General features: G+C 34.8%; 1 protein-coding gene across 1 annotated transcript in view; it reads right to left on the bottom strand.

Annotated features, from left to right (window-relative positions):
- Su(Tpl) (Suppressor of Triplolethal) overlaps nucleotides 1–21,365 on the bottom strand; it is a 236,481-nt gene that overhangs the window by 93,374 nt on the left and 121,742 nt on the right. The window contains exon 9 of the mRNA XM_090394333.1: nucleotides 5,754–5,838. Within this exon, the coding sequence (XP_090250459.1) occupies nucleotides 5,754–5,838 (85 nt within the window). The remainder of the gene's footprint in view (nucleotides 1–5,753; nucleotides 5,839–21,365) is intronic.

A 21,365-nucleotide genomic window follows, 5' to 3' on the forward strand; every position in this document is an offset into this window, starting at 1 on the left:
ACTCTCATAGTACCCATATATAAAAAGGGAAATAAAACTGAATGTGAGAATTACAGAGGTATTTCCCTACTGAGTGTTCCTGGCAAGATCTATGCAAGTATACTTGAGAAACGATTGAGAAGAATTGTGGAAGAACAAGCTGGATTCAGGCGAAATAGGCTGTCAGGATCAGATTTTCATTTTACGACAAATAGTCGAGAAAGCATGGGAATATAACAAAGATCTGTATTTAAGTTTTGTCGATTTGGAAAAGGCATATGACAAGGTGCCAAGAGAGAAGCTATTCAATACGCTACAGTTATATGGTGTCAATGGGGCATTATATCAAGTAATACTTAGTCTTTATTTGAGTTGTAAGTCAGCAGTTAGAATTGAAGGAAGTACAGGAAGGTGGTTTAATGTTAAATCTGGTGTGAGACAAGGATGTACATTATCCCCTCTGTTATTCATTATCTATATGGATCACATTATGAAGGAAAGTAGTATTAAACATGATATCAAAATTGGAGATGTTAATGTCAGCTCTTTACTTTATGCGGATGATGTTATACTTCTAAATAAATCTGCTACAAGTCTGCAAGATTCTCTGACTAAATTGAATAGCTGTTGTAATAGATATGGTATGAAAGTCAGCAATAAAAAGACAAAGACAATGAAAAAAATCATTGAAAATGTCAACTGTGTTGTGAATGGAGAACCTGCAGAACAAGTAAAACATTTCAGCTACTTAGGCACGATTTTTACTGAAGATGGCAAATTAAATATAGAAATAGACAACAGAATCAGCAAAGCTGGTATGGTGGGAAGTCAGTTGAATAAATTCACATGGAATAAGAGAGAAATTAGTTAAAACCAGTTTTAACTTATGGATCTGATAGCTGGGTCAGAAGTAAAACACTTGACCAAAGACTAGAGGCCGCAGATATGAGAGTCCTGAGAAAGATTATAGGCATGAACAGATGGCATCAATGGCAATATCATATTAAAAACGAGGATATTAGGAAAGAACTTGACATTGTCAGCATCCAGGAATGCGTTAGCAGAGCTAATCTCAGGTGGTATCGTCACCTAAACAGAATGGGCGAGGAAAGATTAGCAAAACAAGTGTTCTCTGCCAGGTTGGCAGCAAAACGATCCAGAGGAAGACCAAGATATAGGTGGATTGATACGGTGCAAAGTGCCTTAGACGATAGAAATATAAGATCTGATAATGTTGGAGTCTTGACAAGTAACAGACTGATTTGGAGGAAAATTGTAGATAGGAAGTTAGTAATGATATAATTTTTTCATGTAGTACTATCATATCCTGTACACCCCTTGTGGGTATATGGCAGGAATTTGATGATGATGATGATGACGAGTACCAAATAATCGCAACTGCTTTCCAAACACTCTGGACTTCTTCCTCATTAGTGATCCTCCAAGTACACTATGAAAGTTGTAATTCAGACCACAACCTTGTGCTTACCTCTCCTTCCCACAGAGTAAACACCCACATAACCATTCCTTATAAAGTCACCTGGCATTATAAGAATGCCAAGTGGTGTTACTTCTATGCCTCATTCCTTTGGTTGGATTACTGCCTTCTGACCCAAGCTATGTACTGAGCACATCACTGAAGTAATCCTCGCTGGTATGGAAGCATATATTTCCCATTCCACACTAAATTGCCATTGACTAAGTGAGCTATGGTTCTCCAAAAGATATGTCGAGGCTGAAAAAATGAAGAACTAAGCATACCATAACTGGCTATCATCAAGAAACTTCCCTCACTGCTTACACCAAAGCTTGAAGCAAATGCTAAAAAATAATCAGTGCATCGAAAACTGATTTCCAAAGAATCAAAAATAGAAAACTTGCATTGTGCCCAAATGGCAGCCATGTCTTTTACCAAAGGAACTGGCCATAACCTTTACCAACACTACTCCCACCCAGATGGTTTGATTCCATTGTCAGCCACAGGAAAAAAACTCTCCCGACATCATACTTTTTTCTCAAATGCATACACAGATGATTTTGGTAAATGTCTCTCAACACTGTAAACATTCAACAAAAAATGTCTCCTCTAAATTTTCATCAGAAAAAATCCTGTTCATACTAGATCCTAAAAAGTCTCCTGGTCATGACAGCATTCCTTCAACTGTCTTGCAGATTAGCACTTCAGTGCTGATAATACCCGTTCTTTGTCATCTTTTTATGCTCTCTTTTTCCATTGGTATCTACCCTACAACCTGGAAGTTAGATCATGTACAACCCATTCCTAAGAAGAGTGATAAATTCTTACCATCAAATTATTGCTCTCTCTCATATCAATCCTCTCCAAGTAATGGAGAGAACCACCAACACTAAACTTCTATGCTACCTTGAAGGTACTCAACTAATTAGTCAAGTCTGTTCATCCAAATGTTCATCAGCACTATCATCAGTAATCTCCCAGCCCTCTCTTTACCAGTGAAAATATTTAAATGTGTACAGCTGTCACCAAATTCCCCTTCACAGTCTACTTCAAGCTCACAGAACAAGTTTTTCTTTGTCCTCTTTCATTCCTGCTGCTGCTGTATTCTGGAACAACTTCCCTTCCTATGTATTTCCCAAAGAATATGATGCACAAGTCTTTAAATCTAATGCAAAGAAGTTCTCCTTTTTGAAATCTCCTCCCATGCATGGTATACTAACATACTATAGGTTGACCAACCAACTTTTTGTGTATGGGCCAAACATAAAAAAACAAAGGGGAACAAGTCATTATCCAACCTTCAGTCAGACATTAAATTATCATCTCATTGTCTTCATCTCAATTTTCTCTAAAGTGATAGAGAGGGTCATCACCAACAACAACACACTTTTTCATCACACAGAGATCCAGCAGTTAATAAGTGATCACCAACATGGATCCACCATGGAGGTTGTAGATGGCAGGCTCCTCACTATCCTTACTCAACTTTGCACTGATCATGGAAAGATCTGGAGAAACCCACATTATCATGCTTGATATTTAAAATGCATTTGATTATACCTGTCATCGAGGTCTTCTTAAAGCAACCATCTTATGATCTCCCTACTACCCTTTGTGATTATATTGTTAGTTTCTTCTTGGCTGTTCACTGTATGTCATGATGGATGGCGTTTTCAAATCAGATTTATCTATGCTGGGGTATCCCAAAATTCTGTACCTCGTCTACATTCTTCCTTCTATAGATCAATGACCTTCTCCTCTCCATCTTCCAATCCTATCCATATCTTTGCCAATGACAGTACTCTCCACTCCTTTTCTTCATTCAAGAAAACCTTGTAGTATTCAAATGACATAAGCTTCATCTTCTGAAACCAATGTCTTAAGCATATTTCATTACCATTCTTAATGGATTACTTCTTTCGTCTTATGCAGTCATCTACACATGGCACCACTATGGTAGAGGTTTTGACTTTCCATGTAGGATTAATATTAAAAAAATCTTCAATGGTGTAGACTGAGCTCGTTAGCATTCTTCAGAACATCCTTAAAAAAAGCCAATAATGCAATCAATCAAGCACTGTAGATGAAGAGAAAATCATATAAAAATGACTGAGAAATAATAATAATAAAAACGCAATGTCAGATGCAGATGTAATGCCAGTGATGCAGAAAATCAAACCTAACAGTGAGGTAAGGAATTCTACTTTTGGAAGTTATGAAGATATTATATGAGGATTCTGTTGACAGTCATTAATCTTGGGGGTTCTGGAAACCCCAAGCAACAATTCGACAGGACAGAGACAGTCCATATTACAACGCATTTTGTTGCACTGTGTAAATATTGTATATATTACCATCTCCCCCCTTTTTTTTTTTAAAAAAAAAAAAAAAGGATTATTGTATATGGATATCCTCTAGATATAGTTAATACCCAATGTCAAGAAGATCATGGCAACATACATTTCTGCTACAAAAAGATGAAGTCCTGCTCCATTACAACTGATGTCTAGCTTTCTCAGCAAGAAGTTATGATTGGTAGATTACTTGTAGTAAGTGTATGAAATGGTAATGGTCCCATGTATAGTTCGCCCACCGTTTGTAGGTCTCTGCTTGGCATCTTGCCAAGAATAGTCGATTTGTGCTGAAGGGGAAAAGAAATGAAAGAAGTACGAATTGGTCACCAACACGCGAAAGCACGTGCTTTATAGGTAAAATTTTCCAACTGTTATACAAGCAGCATAGTTAACTACAATAATCATAAAAGAGAAGTTAATTTTCCGACCTGTAATAATAAACAACTCATCCCACAATATGGACTGATTACCCTATTATCGGAATGGATTCTCCTTTTTCTGACATGTCCAGAAGTGTCGAAGGATCTCTAATCGGTGGACGAACTATACTTGGGAATATGGAATCACTGCATGTCCCAGTGATGTCAACTAAGACTGATGAACTGAAAGAAGAAAAGAATTAGTCTAGGCATTACTTAATGCACAAAAACTTGCTATGTGTGGCAAGAGATTTCACTTACCCTCATGACAACAGCAGAGTAAGAATTAATGCTCAGATTAACTTTGATAGTTCTTCAAAATAGCCTAGTTACATTCCTGTTCCATAATTTTTGTAATGAATGTTCAAATTGTAAAGATTATTTGTAACAAGTCATATTTCCTATAAAGAACATATTGTGATTTTAAATGGGAGATAAATTTTCATTGCCTAGTGTGAGACTGCTACTTTGTTTATTGAAGGCCTGAAGGGGATTGAAAGAGAGTTCCATGTTTGCAACCTTTTGTGGGTGGGAAACAAACAAATGAAGTGTTTTATGTTTCATTTGGGAGTAAAAATTTGCCTCACACTCTACATTAATGATTTTATCATTGTGATTCTTTGTTTCCGAATTTAAATTAGAGCACCATTCATTATTCTACTTGAGAATTGTTATTTATTCAAGAAGAAAGAAAAAAATCCGATATTCTGTTTTGGTTCTATATATATTAAAGTAACTAAAGTTACTTAAAGAATACAATACAATGGAACAAAAACTGATCAATTATTAATCAATCTTCAAATTAATCAAAGTGAGGATTTGACAAGAGACATACAGCTATTTGCTGATGATGGAAAGACAGGCAGGGTATCAGGAATGCAAATGATATGTGGCACTTGCAGAATTATTTGAATAAGCATCATGTGCAGATGAAAATGGCTGTCAGTTCAATATTAGTAAATGTAAAATCATGCACTTTGATGTGATGAGATATCCAATGCCATTATGTTAATGGGATTATACTAGAAGAAATTGATCAGGCTAGGGATCTTGGGGTTTTAGTAAGAGGTTATTCTGCTTCTTTACAAGTTCCTTGATATGACTTTACCTGGACTATTGTAGTGAGGATGCAAAAGAGTGTGTTAAAGATATCAGGATTATGAGGACAAATTAAGAATTTGTGGACTGCAGACAAGAGAAGGAGAGGATGACGTGATAGAGACTTAGAAACTTTTGAAAAGATCATATAGGATACCAATAGATGGAATTTTTCATTTTATGGAGGGTGGGGAGAGGGACCCTCCAAGGAAGTTGAGAATGAATGCAGTCAAGAAAGAGGTGAGAGCTAAATTTTGCTCTCAGAGCAAAAGTGTAGTTGTAGTGACTTGCCAATGAATGTGGCCAAAGTGGGAAAGTGAATGAATACAAGAAAAAGTATGGCAGCTGGTGTGGGGGTAATGTGTCCATACTCAATGAGTCTCTCACTCCCAGGAGGTCTCTGGTAATAATAATAATAATAATTACCTGCACTGGTGAACCACTTGGTTGTGTACTTGAAGGTGAATAGTTGCCATTTTCACTGGGTGGCGTTAGGTTTGGAGGTCGCCTCCTGAAACATATACACAATTACCATTACATTTGTATATCCATGTTCAATGCCAAAAGGTGAGATAACTGGTCTAAAGAAATCAATTTTAAGAGATAAGTTATAATTTTTTTATGCTTAACTCACCTACTTTTTTCTTCAAAAAATAATTTTTCTAAATCAATTATATAACTTTTTTTTTTTCAGGTAGAAGTTATTGGGGAAAGGAGGAATTAGCTATAGTATTTAGCACAAAAACATAACATTTCTTAAATTTAATCATGGTCAAGTGAGCAAATCTCAAAAAAGAAACTGAACAGCATGACTTATTTGTGACTATGGTACCATAGAAGGTTCTAGCAGGAATAAGAGAAGGAATTTCTCTTATTCCTGCTAGAACCTTCTATGATTAGAGAGAGAACAGCTGAATGATTAGAGAGAGAGAGCAGCTAACAAAAAAAGAAAAATCAGTTCTTGCTGAAGACTTAAACAGAAGAGCAGGAAATGAATCCTGAATAAATAGAAATGTTCTGAAATGGAAAAAAAGCAAAGTAATAATAGTAAGCACCTTCTGAAGTTCTGCTCAGGACATGGATTAGAAATTACTAATACCATAAAAATGTGCATATATTCACATGAAGAGCACTCACAAAATAAGATAAGTATCATAGTCACGTTAATGTTGATAATTCCGATTGGTTCATGATATAAATATGTACAGATATTTATATCATGAGATATTTGAAAATGATTACCACCTAAGGTTCGGCAGAATAAAAATGAGTATACCATTAAGTTCTGAAAAGGATAAAATCTGAATAGATTTCAATTCAGATGTGAACTGAAGACTGAAGTATACAAATATTTCTGGAGAAAAATTTAAAAAGAGTCAGAAAAGAAGAACTAAATGTTCATTTCAAAGATTCTGAAGAAAACATTCCGTGACTCAAATAAGGGAAATGTGTGATAAAGATATCTGCAAGGACAGAAAAGTAAAAACTGTAGTCGATAAAGAAAGTTAAAGCAGCAGTCTATGAAAGGATGAAATAGAAAGTTCTGGCTAACATGTCAGCATGTTGTTATGGGAATATTCTAAAAGGAATATAGATGATAATATATCACAAAGATGTTAAAATATATTAGAGGCTTAGAATGGAGAAAAGAAAATACCAAGTAGAAATATTCTATATGTGTGGAGTAAATATTTTGAAAAATTATTAAATGGAGTTACAAACAATAGCACCATGGTAGAAACTATCAAGAGGAATAAAATCAAGCACACATTAATACTCGAGGCAGATAAAGTTATCAGAATCTTGAAATGTGGAAAGGCATTGGGGAAGACAATTTTCAACATAAAATGAAATATGATAGTATAAAAGTTTTAGTGTCCACAATACAAACCAGAAGGTTTGGCCATATTGCTAAATCCCAGATGATTGGAGTAATTTCATTATACCAATACATAAAATGAAAATAACCAATATGGAAATTAAATAGTTGTATTTCCTTGCTGAGTGTTCCAGAAGAGGTTTATGTAAGCATCCTGAGAAAAAAATTAAGAGAGAGATAGTTGAAGGAAAACCTGCAGAAAAAGCAAGTTGGGTTTAAGCTAAATAGGGTATGTGATGACCTGATTTTTACTTTCAGACAAACAGTCAATAAATCATGGGAATAGAAGAATTTCTATTTAAGCTTCCTGGTTAAAGTGTATGATAAGGTGCCAAAAGAAACTGTTTAAAACACTAAATCTGGAATGCTTGTCATGGTGTAAATTGGACCTCATACAGTAATAGAATTAAAAAAAAAAAAAAAAAAAAAGGGAAGTTTTTGGTGTTAAATCAAGTGTAAGTTACAGTTGCACATTATCTTTACTATTACTTTAAATTTATATGGATCATTATAGGAAATATTAAGCATAGTTCTTTACTCTATGCAGGTGGTATTGTCTTAATAATATCTGCTCAAATCTTTAGAGTTATCAAATTAATACTTGCTGTCACAAATTTGGTAGGAAACCAGCAATAAAAAATGTTTTGAAGTATGAAAATATGCAGAGAAACAGAAAACACCCACATGCATTCTCAGTAATGAACCTAAAAATCAGGCTACATATTTTAGCAGTTTAGGAAAAAATTTCAATGAAGATTTGAAATCAAATATTGAAATAGATAATCAAATAAGTAAAGTTGGTATGGTAAGGTGAATAACTTTATATGGAATAAGAGGGAAATTAGCCAAAATATTAAATAAGCAGTATACAAGACAATGTCTAAACCAATTTCAGCATATGTATCTGAGTTGGATTAAAATGAAACAGTTGATCAATGATTACAGATCACAGAAAGCATCAACTGCAGATACAGATATGCGAGTTCTTGGAAAATCAGAAGAGTGAAAAGATAGCATTTATGGAAGAATTATCGTAAAAACTAAACACATCAGAAAATAAGTTGACATTATTAATATCCAAAAATGTGAAAGCAGAACTAAACTAAGATGGTATAGTCAATCAAATGGAATAGAAAATTAAAAATGAGCAAAACAAGTGTTTAAAGCAAAATTGTCAGGAAAGGCTCAGGAAGAAAGATGTAGATGAACTGATGCAGATTCCTCTTTAGAAGATTGTAAAACCTGATAAAATTAGACAAATAATACATCACTCTGAAAAAAAAAAAGTTACTGATAAGAAATTAGTCATAAAATGATGTGTATGTATGGCTATCATGATAGATGGTGCACCTCTTGAAGGTACATACCAGAAAAAAAAATATCATGTATAAATTGAAAGGCAGAAATCTGAATTGGAAAAGTACAGAAAGGTGGGTCCATGTCGACTTACATGTATTCCACCTCTACTTGGGTGATGTTCTTAGATGGTGTAACAGTAGTTACACCATCTAAGAACAGCATCACTAGTTCTTTACTTGGAAGCTGTAATTTATTTAATGTCATCATCAAATTCTTCATATATATACATACACACATACGAGGGTGGTCTGAAAAGTTCTCGGCCTCGACCATAGATGGCAAAACTATCAGCAAGAGTTTTTTTTTTTTTTAAGTTGATACATCGGTCTTAAGCATCCATGTGAAATTGCAAGTCATTCTATCAAGTATTATATTATATTATATCAAGTAGTTTGTTTTATACAGCTGTCTGAAGCAAAAGTGTTGTCTGTATCCCTTCAAATGGATAAAATTGAGTATTGTGAGATTATAAAATTCTTTGTAAAAGAAGTTTAACACCAAAAGAAATTCATTCGAAGTTCATAAAAGTTTATGGGCATTCTTCTACTTCGTTTATGACAATTAAGAAATGGGATGTCGAGTTTTAACCTTTAAATGAGTTTAAAGGTTAAAACCAGCCTTGAAGATGATCCACGTGAAGGACGTCCAAAAAGTGTAACAACACCAGAAATCATTGATCAAGTGCACGATATGGTATTAGATGACTGCCGAGTCAAAGTGCATTAAATTGCTGAGACTATAGGCATTTCAAAAGAACATGTAGGATTAGGATATATTTTGCACGAAGAATTGCATATGAAAAAGCTTTGCACAAGATGGGAGCCACACTTGCTCACAGCAGATCAAAAATACACTCGCATGAAAATCTCTGAACAGTGCATTTTAACAAGAATAAAACTGATTTTGTGCGTCGATTTATTAGTATGGATGAGACTTGGATTCACCATTACATCAGAATCAAAACAGTGGACAGAAGTCGGTCGTTCAGTGCCAAAGAAGAAGACAAAGTCGGTTCCATCAGCAGGAAAGGTCATGACATCAGTGTTGTGGGATGTGCTAAAATGCATTTTGTTTATTAATTATCATGAAAAGGGTAAAACAATAACCAGGGAATATTATTCTGATCTTTTAACCGAAAACAATTCGTGAGAAAAGACCTGGTTTGCAGAAGGAAAAAAAAATCATCTTTCATCAGGACAATGCACCTGAAAACAAAAGTGCTTTGACAATGGGAAAATTAAGGGATCTGCACGATGAATTGTTGGAACATCCACCATATTCCCCAGATTTGGCTCCCTCTGACTTCTATCTCTTCCCCAAACTAAAACTCTTCCTCAGTTGTTAGTGTCTTTCTTCGAATCAAGAAGTGATTGCAGCTGTAGAGGGGTATTTTGCAGATCTTACTGAGAACCACTACAGGAACAGGATAATGGCACTGGAGCATCGATGGAATAAATGTATTAGTCTTAAGGGAGATTATGTTGAAAAATAAAAATAATTTTGAAATTATAAATTCGTTTTCTCGTTGTTAGGCCGAGAACTTTTCAGATCACTGTCATATGTTATATATATATGCTCAAGAGGTGAACTGGATACTATGATGGTACAACACAAAAATATGACACTAATGTCTTAGTGACAATTTTACTCTCATTTAACATGTTACTGTCAGATCTCATGAGGAGCTTCTAACTGCATCAATTCACCTAGCCCTTGGTCTTCTTCTTGGCATCCTAGAATCAAATACCTGTTTTGCTAACTTTTCCTTTCCCATTCCAAGTGACCACCTAAGATCAGCTCTGTTCACACATTCCTGAATGCTAACAATGTCAAGTTCTATCTTGAAATTTTCATTTTTAATATGGCTCTGCCATTGATGCTATCTGTTCAGCCTTCTAATTTTCCCTCGGATTTCTCATGTGCTGTCTCAAGTCTTCGATCAACTGTTTAATTTCTAACCTAACTCTCAGATCCATGATTTAAAACATTCAAACACTATCTTCTTTTGACTAATTTCTCACTAATCCCCTATAAATTAATTCAAATGGTTACTATATAATACCAACTTTGCTTCTGTTGCTTATTTTCATTCGTGTGTAGAGGCTTATTATTTTCATATTTCATTTGCCATTCTTCATTAAAAACTGCATCTAAATAGCTGAAATGTTTTATATCTCCTATGGTTTACCATTCAGAATGCAGCTGAGTTTTCAATGTTCCTGCCAGTTTTCATAGTCTGTCTTTTTATTGCTGCTTCATCATCATCAAATTCCTGCCATGTACCCTCAAGGGGTGTACAGGATATGATAGTACTACATGAAAAATTTACATCATTACTAATTTCCTATCTACAATTTTCCTCCAAATCAGTCTGTTACTTGTCAAGACACCAACATTACCAGATTTTATATTTCTATCGTCTAAGGCACTTTGTACTATATATATCAATCCACCTATATCTTGGTCTTCCTCTGGGTCGTTTTCCTGCCAACCTGGCAGAGAACACTTGTTTTGCTAATCTTTCCTCTCCCATTCTGTTTAAGTGACCATATCACCCGAGATCAGCTCTGCTAACGCATTCCTGGATGCTGATAATGTCAAGTTCTTTCCTAATATCCTCGTTTTTAATATGATATTACCAATGATGCCATCTGCTCATGCCTCTAATCTTTCTCAGGACTCTAATATCTGCAGTTTCTAGTCTTGGTCAAGTGTTTTACTTCTGACCTAGCTCTCAGATCAATAAGTTAAAACTGGTTTGTACACAGCTAATTAAGTGTTCCGACTAATTTCTCTCTTATTCCACAGCAATTTATTCAATTGACTTCCTACCATACCAGCTTTGTTGATTCTGTTGTCTATTTCCATATTTAATTTACCACCTTCACTAAAAATCATGCCTAAGTAGCTGGAATGTTTTACTTGTTCTATAGGTTTTCCACTCACAATGCAGTTCATATTTTGAATGTTTCTGACTATTGTCTTTGTCTTTTTATTGCTGACCTTCATACCATATCTATTACAATAGTTATTCAATTTAGTCAGGGAATTTTGCAGACTTGTAGCAGATTTATTTAGAAGTATAACATCATATGCATAAAGCAAAGAGCTGACATTAACATCTCCAAATCTGATATCAGGTTTAATACCACTTTTCTCCATAATGTGATCCACATAGATAATGAACAACAGAGGGCGTATAATGTACATCCTTGTCTGACACCAGATTTAACATTAAACCACATTCCTGTATTTTCTTCAATTCTAACTGCTGACTTACAACTCAAATAAAGACTAAGTATTGCTTGATATAATGCCCCATTGACACCATATAACTATAGTGTTTTGAAAATCTTCTCTCTCTTGGCACCTTGTCATATGCCTTTTCCACATCTGCAAAACTTAAATACAGATCTTTGTTATATTCCCATGATTTCTCAACTATCTGTCGTAAAGTGAAATCAGATCCTGACAGCCTCTATTTGGAATGAATCCAGCTTGTTCTTCACCCAGCTTCTCTTCCACAATCCTTCTCAACTGTTTAAGTATACTTGCATACATCTTACTAGGAACACTCAGTAATGAAATACCTCTGTAATTCTCACATTCAGTTTTATTTCCCTTTTTATATATGGATACAGCTCTATTCAAATCATTTGGAATTCATCCCTCTGTCCAGGCCTTCTGAACTATGCAGTGCAGAACATTAAGACTTTTATAACTTCATTCTTGAGCATTTCTGGTTGAATATCATCTATTCCTTTTGTCTTTCCACATTTCAGGCTTTGATGGCTTTTTCTACTTCAAGTATGGATATGTATTCCTGATTGCATGCCTGGTCAGTGCTTTTTACCACTGTGCTGTCATCACTGCATGTTCCAGTTTAAGTTTTCGAAGTAATTGCTCCATACTTCAAGGATATCTTTTTCTCCTGTTTGCATGTCACCTTTACCATCTATAATTCCTTTTATAGCACTCTTTCCTCCATTTCTGAGCTTCTTCAACATCCTCCAGAATATCTTGCCACCTTCTTGATATTTATATTCTATGTTCATACCAAAGTCCTCCCATGACTTTTATTTAGCTAGTTTTACATAGTGTTTCGCTTTCTTACATTTGTCTCTGCATTCTCTAAGAGTACAAGCTGACTTATTTGCCAAGAACTTTTGATATGCTTTCTTCTTTTCCTTCACTGCCTCTTTAACTTCCTGTGTCTACCATGGAGTTCTGATTTTTCTATCCATGCAGACAACCTGCATCAATCAGTGTTTTCTTCAGGGCTTATAACTAAATCTGCAAGGTTTGGTTCCTGTTCTCAAACTCTTTCATTTTTTCTTGAATAATATTTGTGTATTTTAGTCTACAGTTCATATCTGAGAGCTGCTCAACTTTTATTCGGTTTAAAACTTTCTTACATGTTATTCTTTTCAATACGAAATTCAATTTTATCCTGCTCAAGACTAAATGTGATCACTTCCAATTTCAAATCCTCTGTACACTCTGCTGTCCTGCACTAGGGAGAAAACATCGCTATCAACAATAACATAGTCAATGAGACTTTTCTTATTCTTTGCCTCTTCTCTCCATGTGAATTTGTGCACATTTTTATGTTGGAACATGGTGTTAGTAATAACTAGTCCATGCCCTGAGTAGAAATCCAACAGGTATTTACCATTATTATTAGCTTTGCACTTTTCTCCAAATTTTTCCAAAATATTTTTGTATGCCTGACAATCATTTCCTACTCTGCTATTTAGATCCCCAACAACTTTTCCTTTTTCATTATGTCAGTTGCTTTCTCTAAAGCCTCAAAAAATTCCAACACTTCTATCTTAGTAGAACCTTTGTGGGACCTGGCTACTCCTTCTTTTCCTTGATTGTCATTGCCTGAATATAACATTTTGTATTTATTGCTCAGAAAGATCTCACCAGTTTTTGCGTTTTTTTGTTTCAGTCAACCCCTATTATATTGATCTGGTACTTATCCAATTCCTCAGCTAGCTCCATTTCTTTGCCATTCAGGCTTCCTATGTTGACAGTATACCGCTCTTGAACTCTGGTGATGTTGAGTTGGGGTGGGTTTTATGATTTGTTCCAGTAGCCGACTTTCTGCTCTTTGCCCTGGTTCTCTGGCGAAAACAACGTGGGCCTTGTTTAACCGGGTGACGCCTCAGCTGGCATGAAATTCTGTACCATCATTTGATATTTTGGTTTAAGCCAATAAGAATACAATTTGGTCGGCTAAATCCCAAATTGCCAGCCCATCCTCGTTTGTTCAGTATCCAGGTAGATACCTAACAGGGTGCACCACGAGAAGGTGAGGATTGGACATTAGGTCAGAAGCCCTGGTCGGTTCTCCGCATTCCTTTAAAGGCTATGTGGAGGTCTCCTCTCAGTTATGTAGCTTTGACCCTTAAGCACCTCTTATTGCTGCTTTTCATATCAAATTTGTTATAGAAGTCATTCAATTTAGTTAAAAATTCTGTAGAATTGTACTGGATTTATTTAGGAGTATAACGTCTTCTGCATATAGTAAAGAATCTCCAATTTTGATATCATGTTTATTGTCACTTTCATTAATCATGCGATCAATACAAATGATGAATAACATCTAAGGTAGCATGCAAACGTCTCACACCTGATTTTATATCATACTATCTTCCTGGATCTCAATTCTAACTGCTGACTTGCAACTTAAATACAGGTGTGAGACGTTTGCATGCTATCTTAGATGTTATTCATCATCAGTATCACCATTTCCATCATACAATTGTAGTGTTCTCAAAAGCTTTTCTCTTGGCACGTGCCTTTCCTATATCTATAAAACTTAAATGCAGATCTGTGTCATATTCCCATGATTTCTCAACTATTTGTGTAAGAGAGACAAGATCATCCAGACAATTCCGTATTCACCAGAACCTAGCTTTGGCTTCTTGAAGCTTCCATGTATTAACCACCTTACTGGCCATTATGGATCAAATATGCATTTGCATACGCTTCGTATCCATCATATATTTCAATGTAATATCAATGGTATTACAATTTTAATAAGCACTTCGCATCCATGATAACTTGAACGTCTATAGACGTCTTGGCCGGTAGCGTGGTTAAGGTTTAAGTGCTGGGAGAAACTCATGTTAGAGGCTTAATGAAGTGAAATAGCACTGAGACAATATGAGACTTGTAACAAACATGCACACACTCACAACTAAGTGAAATACGTGGACAAAACACTAGAGTACTAACTAGATGGGGTGCCCTCTGTGGGAACCTGTTGGTGGCCTAAGGTATAAACTGGGATTTCAGAGTATTAGTGTTTCTCATATTTTGGGAATTTAATGCAACCATATTTATTTAAATTATGCTGATTTCTGAGAGCAGCTGAAGATTCCAAACATAGTCATTCCTCTTCCAAATTTACTGCAATGGAGCATGGTGGTCTTTTTGCAGTTGAGTGGAATGTGTAAGGGTAGAAAACGATATCTTCTCTTTCATTCCACTAGAATGTATAAGGGTAGAAAGTTTTGGTGGGGCTTGAAGTCATGCAGAGATTGTATTTCTTAAAATTCTGACTATTTTTTCTAAAGTGGCTCAGATTTAAGAGAAGGATTGATTATTTTTTTTTGATACTGTAACCATTAGATAAGAAGGTGTGGTGTATATGATTAAGTTCTGCTGTAAAAGAAGATTCACTGGAACAAAGGTTACAGGCTCTATTGGTTAGTGTTTTAATGATACCATATTGTTAAAGGAGGGAGAGAGTGATGGGAAAGTTTGTGGACATATCTGCCTATGTGGGTGAGCTTCCTTTACAATATACAGGAAGCTCACCCACATAGTCAGATACCCTAGAATTCAGTAACTTGAATTCTAGTCATCATTCACATATATTAACCAGATAGGTTTGATAGGGGTTGAATCAAGAGCTTGTTTTTCAAAATATTCCATAAAAGAAAATTGGCAATGAGGGGAGAACCCACAGAGGCACCACCTCTATCTATTTATAAATTGTGTGCTTCCAAGAGACATATCTGGAATAGATATAGCAAAGATAAAGAGATCAGTAATATCAGCAAGAAAAAGAAAAACTTTTTTTTTTAAAGTGATAAGCTGTCATTTAAGGGAATACTGGTGAACAGTGAGGCGATATCAAAACTAACCATAATATCTGTACTATTTAATATTAAATTCCCAATAGAAGTTTTAAAATGGATACGGTTTTTTTTATATAGGAAGTGGTATGACCAGTGGGGGAGGGGAGGAAAGAGAGCTTGCTAACTGTTTTGCTAATTTATAGATGGGGAATCTGTAGCATCTACTATAGGTCTTAGAAGGGAATTGGGTTTATGTGTTTTTGGTAATCCATATATTTCGAATGGATGAGAACTGAAGGGTTTGAGTTTTTTTGCAATTTCAGGAAGCCAGAAAGAAATAATTTTTTTTTTTTTTTTTTTTTAGCAAACTTTTCAATTTCTTGATTTCAGATTTGATGGAATTGTAATCTAAAAATCTGTAGCCAGAATGGTCTGTGAAAACAATGTTCATTTTTACATTGTATCCGATGTTGAACATTAAGTCTAGTGCCAGTACTTCCTTCGGAGCAATGGCAAATTTATGGCCAATACTAAGGGCACTGATGGCAGCATCACTAAGCCTTTTTTTTTTGATGACATGTTAACTACATTATGAAGAAGTTAAACTAGAGGTACATGTACAGGTTTAGAATCCAGAAGACTGTTCTACTTTTTGAATGTGTTTATTTATTTTAAGAATTCTTTCGGAGCAGAGGCTTCTGAATCAAAGATAATCGTACAGTGTTCAGAATAGCTGAGAGCTGAGCTCTGAATGCAGTGAGCTGATGGCTGCATTGGTAGCCATGAGGACAGTATGTGAAGCAGTGATCTGTTCCCATAGCAGAGAGCAAAACTGGCATGCTTGTAGATACAGCAGGCCTTTTTAGATTTGAACTTGACTTTAAATTTAATGTGCTTTGGTAATATTTCTGTATCCCAACATCTTTTAAGAAAGGCCAGACTTTTAATTCTCTAAACTAGGGGTTCTCAACCTGTGGTACACATACCCCTTGGGGGTATGTGGTAAATTTTTTTGGGTATGCCGTGAGAGTTCAAAAGTCGCTAAGTTGGAAACACTGATACTGATTAATTTCAGAGATCTGAGTGACAGATTACTCAATAAAACGTTTATAATTTTATAAGATTTGTTAAATTGTTTATGTACTCTTTGTGTTTAATGATATATGTAATTTATAAATACAAAAATTATGAATAACTATAGTTTTATCTATCTATACAAGGGATATGTCAGTTACATACACATTTCCAGGGTGTACGTGAAGCATAAAAGGTTGAGAACCACTGCTCTAGACAATCGAAGTTTCAACTTACTATAATGTTTTGCCTTGTGCACTATATCTTCACCATCAATAAACATAATCCGTGTGTTAAGGTTGAAGTGCTGAGAGAAAGTCATGTTAGAGACTTAATGAAATGAAACAACACTGAGAAAGGATTAAAAATATTATTTAAGTCTTCTGAATTTAAATGAATATAAATGATGTTCATTATGTTGAAATTTTTTCTTGACAATTATTCATAAGACTATTACACTTTTTTTATATAATCTTTGTCAAGTAGCTTTATTTTATCCTCCTACATGTTTAGCCAATCTTTTTCTATTGGAATCCTCAGGGAATACAAAACTAGTAAGCTAAAATGAAGGTTACAGACTAGGTTATAACTGATGGTTCTAATTCATACAAAAAATTGGTATTGTGTGTGTCTCGTTAACGTGATTTATTCGTTATGGCTCATGACGTAATTGTTATGAAAGTTCATTTCTTTGATGTTTAATGATCTGATAAGAGTTTTCCAAATTTCTGGTAAAATTAGACCTTGATTCTTGTTTAGGTTTTCAGTTTTACAGCCGACTGTAGCTGCTTCTTTAAAGGTTCTTGAATGGTAGTTATTTTCTATGTAATGGTAGTTATCTTCTTATATAAAAAAAGTGTAATAGTCTTAATATAAATGATATTCATTTATATCCTGCTCAAAGCTAAATGGTGATCACTTCCTATTTCAAATCTTCTGTATATTTGTTTCTCAACCAGCAGGAAGATATCGCCATCAACAATTATAGAGTCAATGAGGCCATTCTTATCTGACTTCTCTCCATGTGAATTTGTGCACATCTTTATGTTGAAACAAGATGTTAATATCTAGTCCACATCCAGAACAGAATTACAACAGGTACATACCATTATTATTATTAGCTTTGTCCTTTTATGTAAATTTTCCCATAATATTTCATCATGCAAGTGAATCAGTAATGCAATTGGGAAAAATGGCAGTACATTGTATCCTTTGACTGAAAAAATGTATGATTTTAGTCTCGATGAAAGAAATCTTTATATGGACATTTCAACTAAAGGTGAGTTAGTCAAAAAAAACCCTTTCTACAGAGGTAGCAGGGTTTCCCCCCTCCAGGAAACTTGAGTTTTTCATCCCACACACACAAGCAAATAAGCCATAGTACATATATAGTTTACAGACAAAAATGTGGTGGTTGATGGCGCTATTCATCATTGATAGCGCCATCAACCTGTTGAATACTATAGCTACTCCTTCCTTTTTGTGATCATTATTGCCCGAATATAACATCATACAATTGTTATTTAGAAGAATTTAACTTGATTTTGTTGTCTTTGTTTCAGTAATGAACTATGTCAATGTGATTCACTAATTCTTCTGTCAGTTCCATTAATATCTTCCTCTTAAATAAATCTGCTGGAAGTCATTAAGATCATTAATGGAAGGGAGGAGGAAGTCAACATCTATCTCATTTGCAAATCTGTATCAAATTTAATGTATAATTGCTACTTAGGCACATTTATGCATGAGGTTAACTTAACTGGGAAGGGGGGGGGGGGAAGAGTAGGAAGCCTAAGAAACCATTCAGCCAAAGAAAAATAAATCAGCAGTGGGCAAGACTATGTTCAAATCTTCAAAAGTAATCTCAGTTTCGACCTAACAAAACACCTTTGGGATAAATGGAACACCAGATATTCTGAGAGTATACAGACAGTAGTCATACTGAAAAAATGTAATAATCAAGTATTTTGGATCAAACTAGTTTAGAATATGTCAAGAATGGCAGAAAATGTGATCCAAATCAAAGCAGGAGATGTGTGCAGTTGATTCCCATTATGATAAACAACTTTATAGTGAATTTGCTCCCTATAACAAATTATTAAAACATCATAGCTGAACCACACAGCATCAATTCCATTTTAAAAAAAATGCCTGCTGTTCAAGAACTTGCCAAAATTTGCTTGCATGACCAATATGGGTGCAATTTAAGCATTGCAAATAATGGCTTAATTAAATATCAAATTCAATGGCCTATTAAACAAAACTGGCTTTTATACAATGAACTGTATATGCATAAGATGACTCTGCAAGACTCAGACATTAATATATATTAAAAAAATCTTGCCTTATTTACATATTTAAAGAGACTGGATCTTAACTTTCCTAATTTCCTAACCGCTTGGTATAGGAGCAATGCCCTGCTGTTATTACTATGGCACACATAAGCTTCAATCCTATTAACTTACATTAAAGATACCAAGAAATGATATACAGGTAACCCTTGTATAACGCGGGTACTTATAAAACGTGGTTTCAATATAACGCGGTCTACGATTTCTAGTAACCCTTTATTTTTTTTTTTCATATTTTTTACCGCGGGACTTAAAAATCAAATTTTATCTTCGTTAAATTTGTGTCTGTCCATATCACGCAAGTAGTTATAAGTATCGAATTTAGTTTTATTGTATCACTGAATAAGGTACTGTACAGAGGGCTTTTGCAGTCTGTGTCATTCTCAACAAATAGTGCAATTAGAGACAGAATAAAAATGGTGCTAACTAATAAATCACATCTCCCCCTCTCACAGAAACTATGCTGTATAGACCTAAGCAAAACCATATGTTGCACCGAAACACAGTATCTAACTAAAAAACTATTGTCCAATTTTTCAATTATGAAATAAGTGTTTTTTTATTGCATCTGAAATTCTCGATGTCATTATGACAGATCACAAAGGCTAACTTAAAATAAAAGACTACTAAGAATTGAAACATGCCATACAATGAATGTTAGTTCGCCTACCACCTCAAATGCAAACAAAAAGCCATAAAATTCAACCAAGGGTCGAAACGTTTGTGTGAGTTGAGCCAGTCAGTAATGAGAAGTTCCATCGGAACGATAAATGATACCCTGTTGTGAATGCATTAAAACTAATAGTGAATGTTGTTATGACAGTTTCACACGTTATGGAATTTGATTGAAGAGAATTAGCATTTCAACTCAACACTTGTTGGTTGCTTTTGTCTTTGGGTTGCACGATCTTTTGTTAATACTGCACCAAAACGTCTTTATAGCTGCTGTCATGTGTAAAACAAAATTCGGCTTGTACGTATTGTAACAATTAAAAAAAAAAATTTAATAATTTATAAGCGTATAAAAGGATATCACCTGTAAATCATTGACGTGTCACCTCTGGCACGAGTGCCATAGGTTCGCCATCTAGGGTTTACTGTATAAAGTGTTTATTCTTGAAAATTGTCTTCGTTTTCTGCCAGGAAAGTGCATTTAAAATCATAAGTGTGTTATTCTCAAGCAGAGCATTTTATTTTCTGGTGAGTTACATACATATGTAATGCTTTTTTTTTAATGTAAAAGTTTATTTTTATTGTAATGCCACTAAAACGAAAGGGAAAAAACCAACGTTGAAGAGGAAATTCATCTCTCGAAGAAAAAATTAAAATCTGGGATCGGTTGAAAATTGGAGAAAAACCAGGAGTTGTTGCAAGGACTCTGAATTTAAATGAATCAACAATTCGAACAATCAAACAAAATGAACATAAAATCCGTGAAAGTGTTATTGCTGGGTCAACGGTAAGTGCAAAGCACGTTGCTTGTGTTCGCGATATTCTAATAGAAAAAATGGAGAGATCCCCTAATGATTTGGATAGAAGATTGCACTCAAAAGAAAATTCCTTTGGATGGGCACTTTATTAAGCAAAAAGCTCTCAAAGTTTATAAACATTTAAAAGAACTTGATCAAGATTCTTCAGAAGAAATCTCTCAGAATGGATTTTCTGCCAGTAAGGGTTGGTTCGAAAACTTTAAAAAAGCGGTTTTCTTTGTATAATCTTAAAATCCAGGGAGAATCAGCATCAGCAGATGTTGAAGCTGCCCGGAAATACCCAGCAGAACTTTTAAAAATCATTAAAGATGGTGGTTACAGTGCAGACCAGGTGTTCAATGTGGATGAATCTGGGTTATATTGGAAAAAAATGCCAAAACGCACCTATATTTTGAAAAATGAAAGCTCAACTCCTGGATTCCAAGTTTCCAAAGAAAGAATTACTCTACTGTTTTGTAGTAATGCATCAGGTGATTACATGACAAAACCAATGTTTATTAACCGATCTGCAAATCCTCGTGTGATGAAAGGGCTCGACAAGTCCATCCTACCTGTTTATTGTCGGGCCAACAAAAAAGGCACAGGTTACAGCTAGCATGTTTGAAAATTGGTTTTTCGAGTGTTTCGTACCCAATATAGAAAGTTACACAAAGAAAAAGAATATGGACTTCAAAATTCTACTAATTTTAGATAACGCACCAAGCCACCCAACAAATTTAAGCCATCCGAATATTAAAATAACTTTTTTGCCACCTAATACTACTTCACTTATTCAACCACTCGACCAAGGA

This window comes from Typopeltis vanoorti, chromosome 6, assembly GCF_054136105.1.
Source record: "Typopeltis vanoorti isolate ZY-2024b chromosome 6, IOZ_Tvanoo_1.0, whole genome shotgun sequence".
Classification (NCBI taxonomy): domain Eukaryota; kingdom Metazoa; phylum Arthropoda; class Arachnida; order Uropygi; family Thelyphonidae; genus Typopeltis; species Typopeltis vanoorti.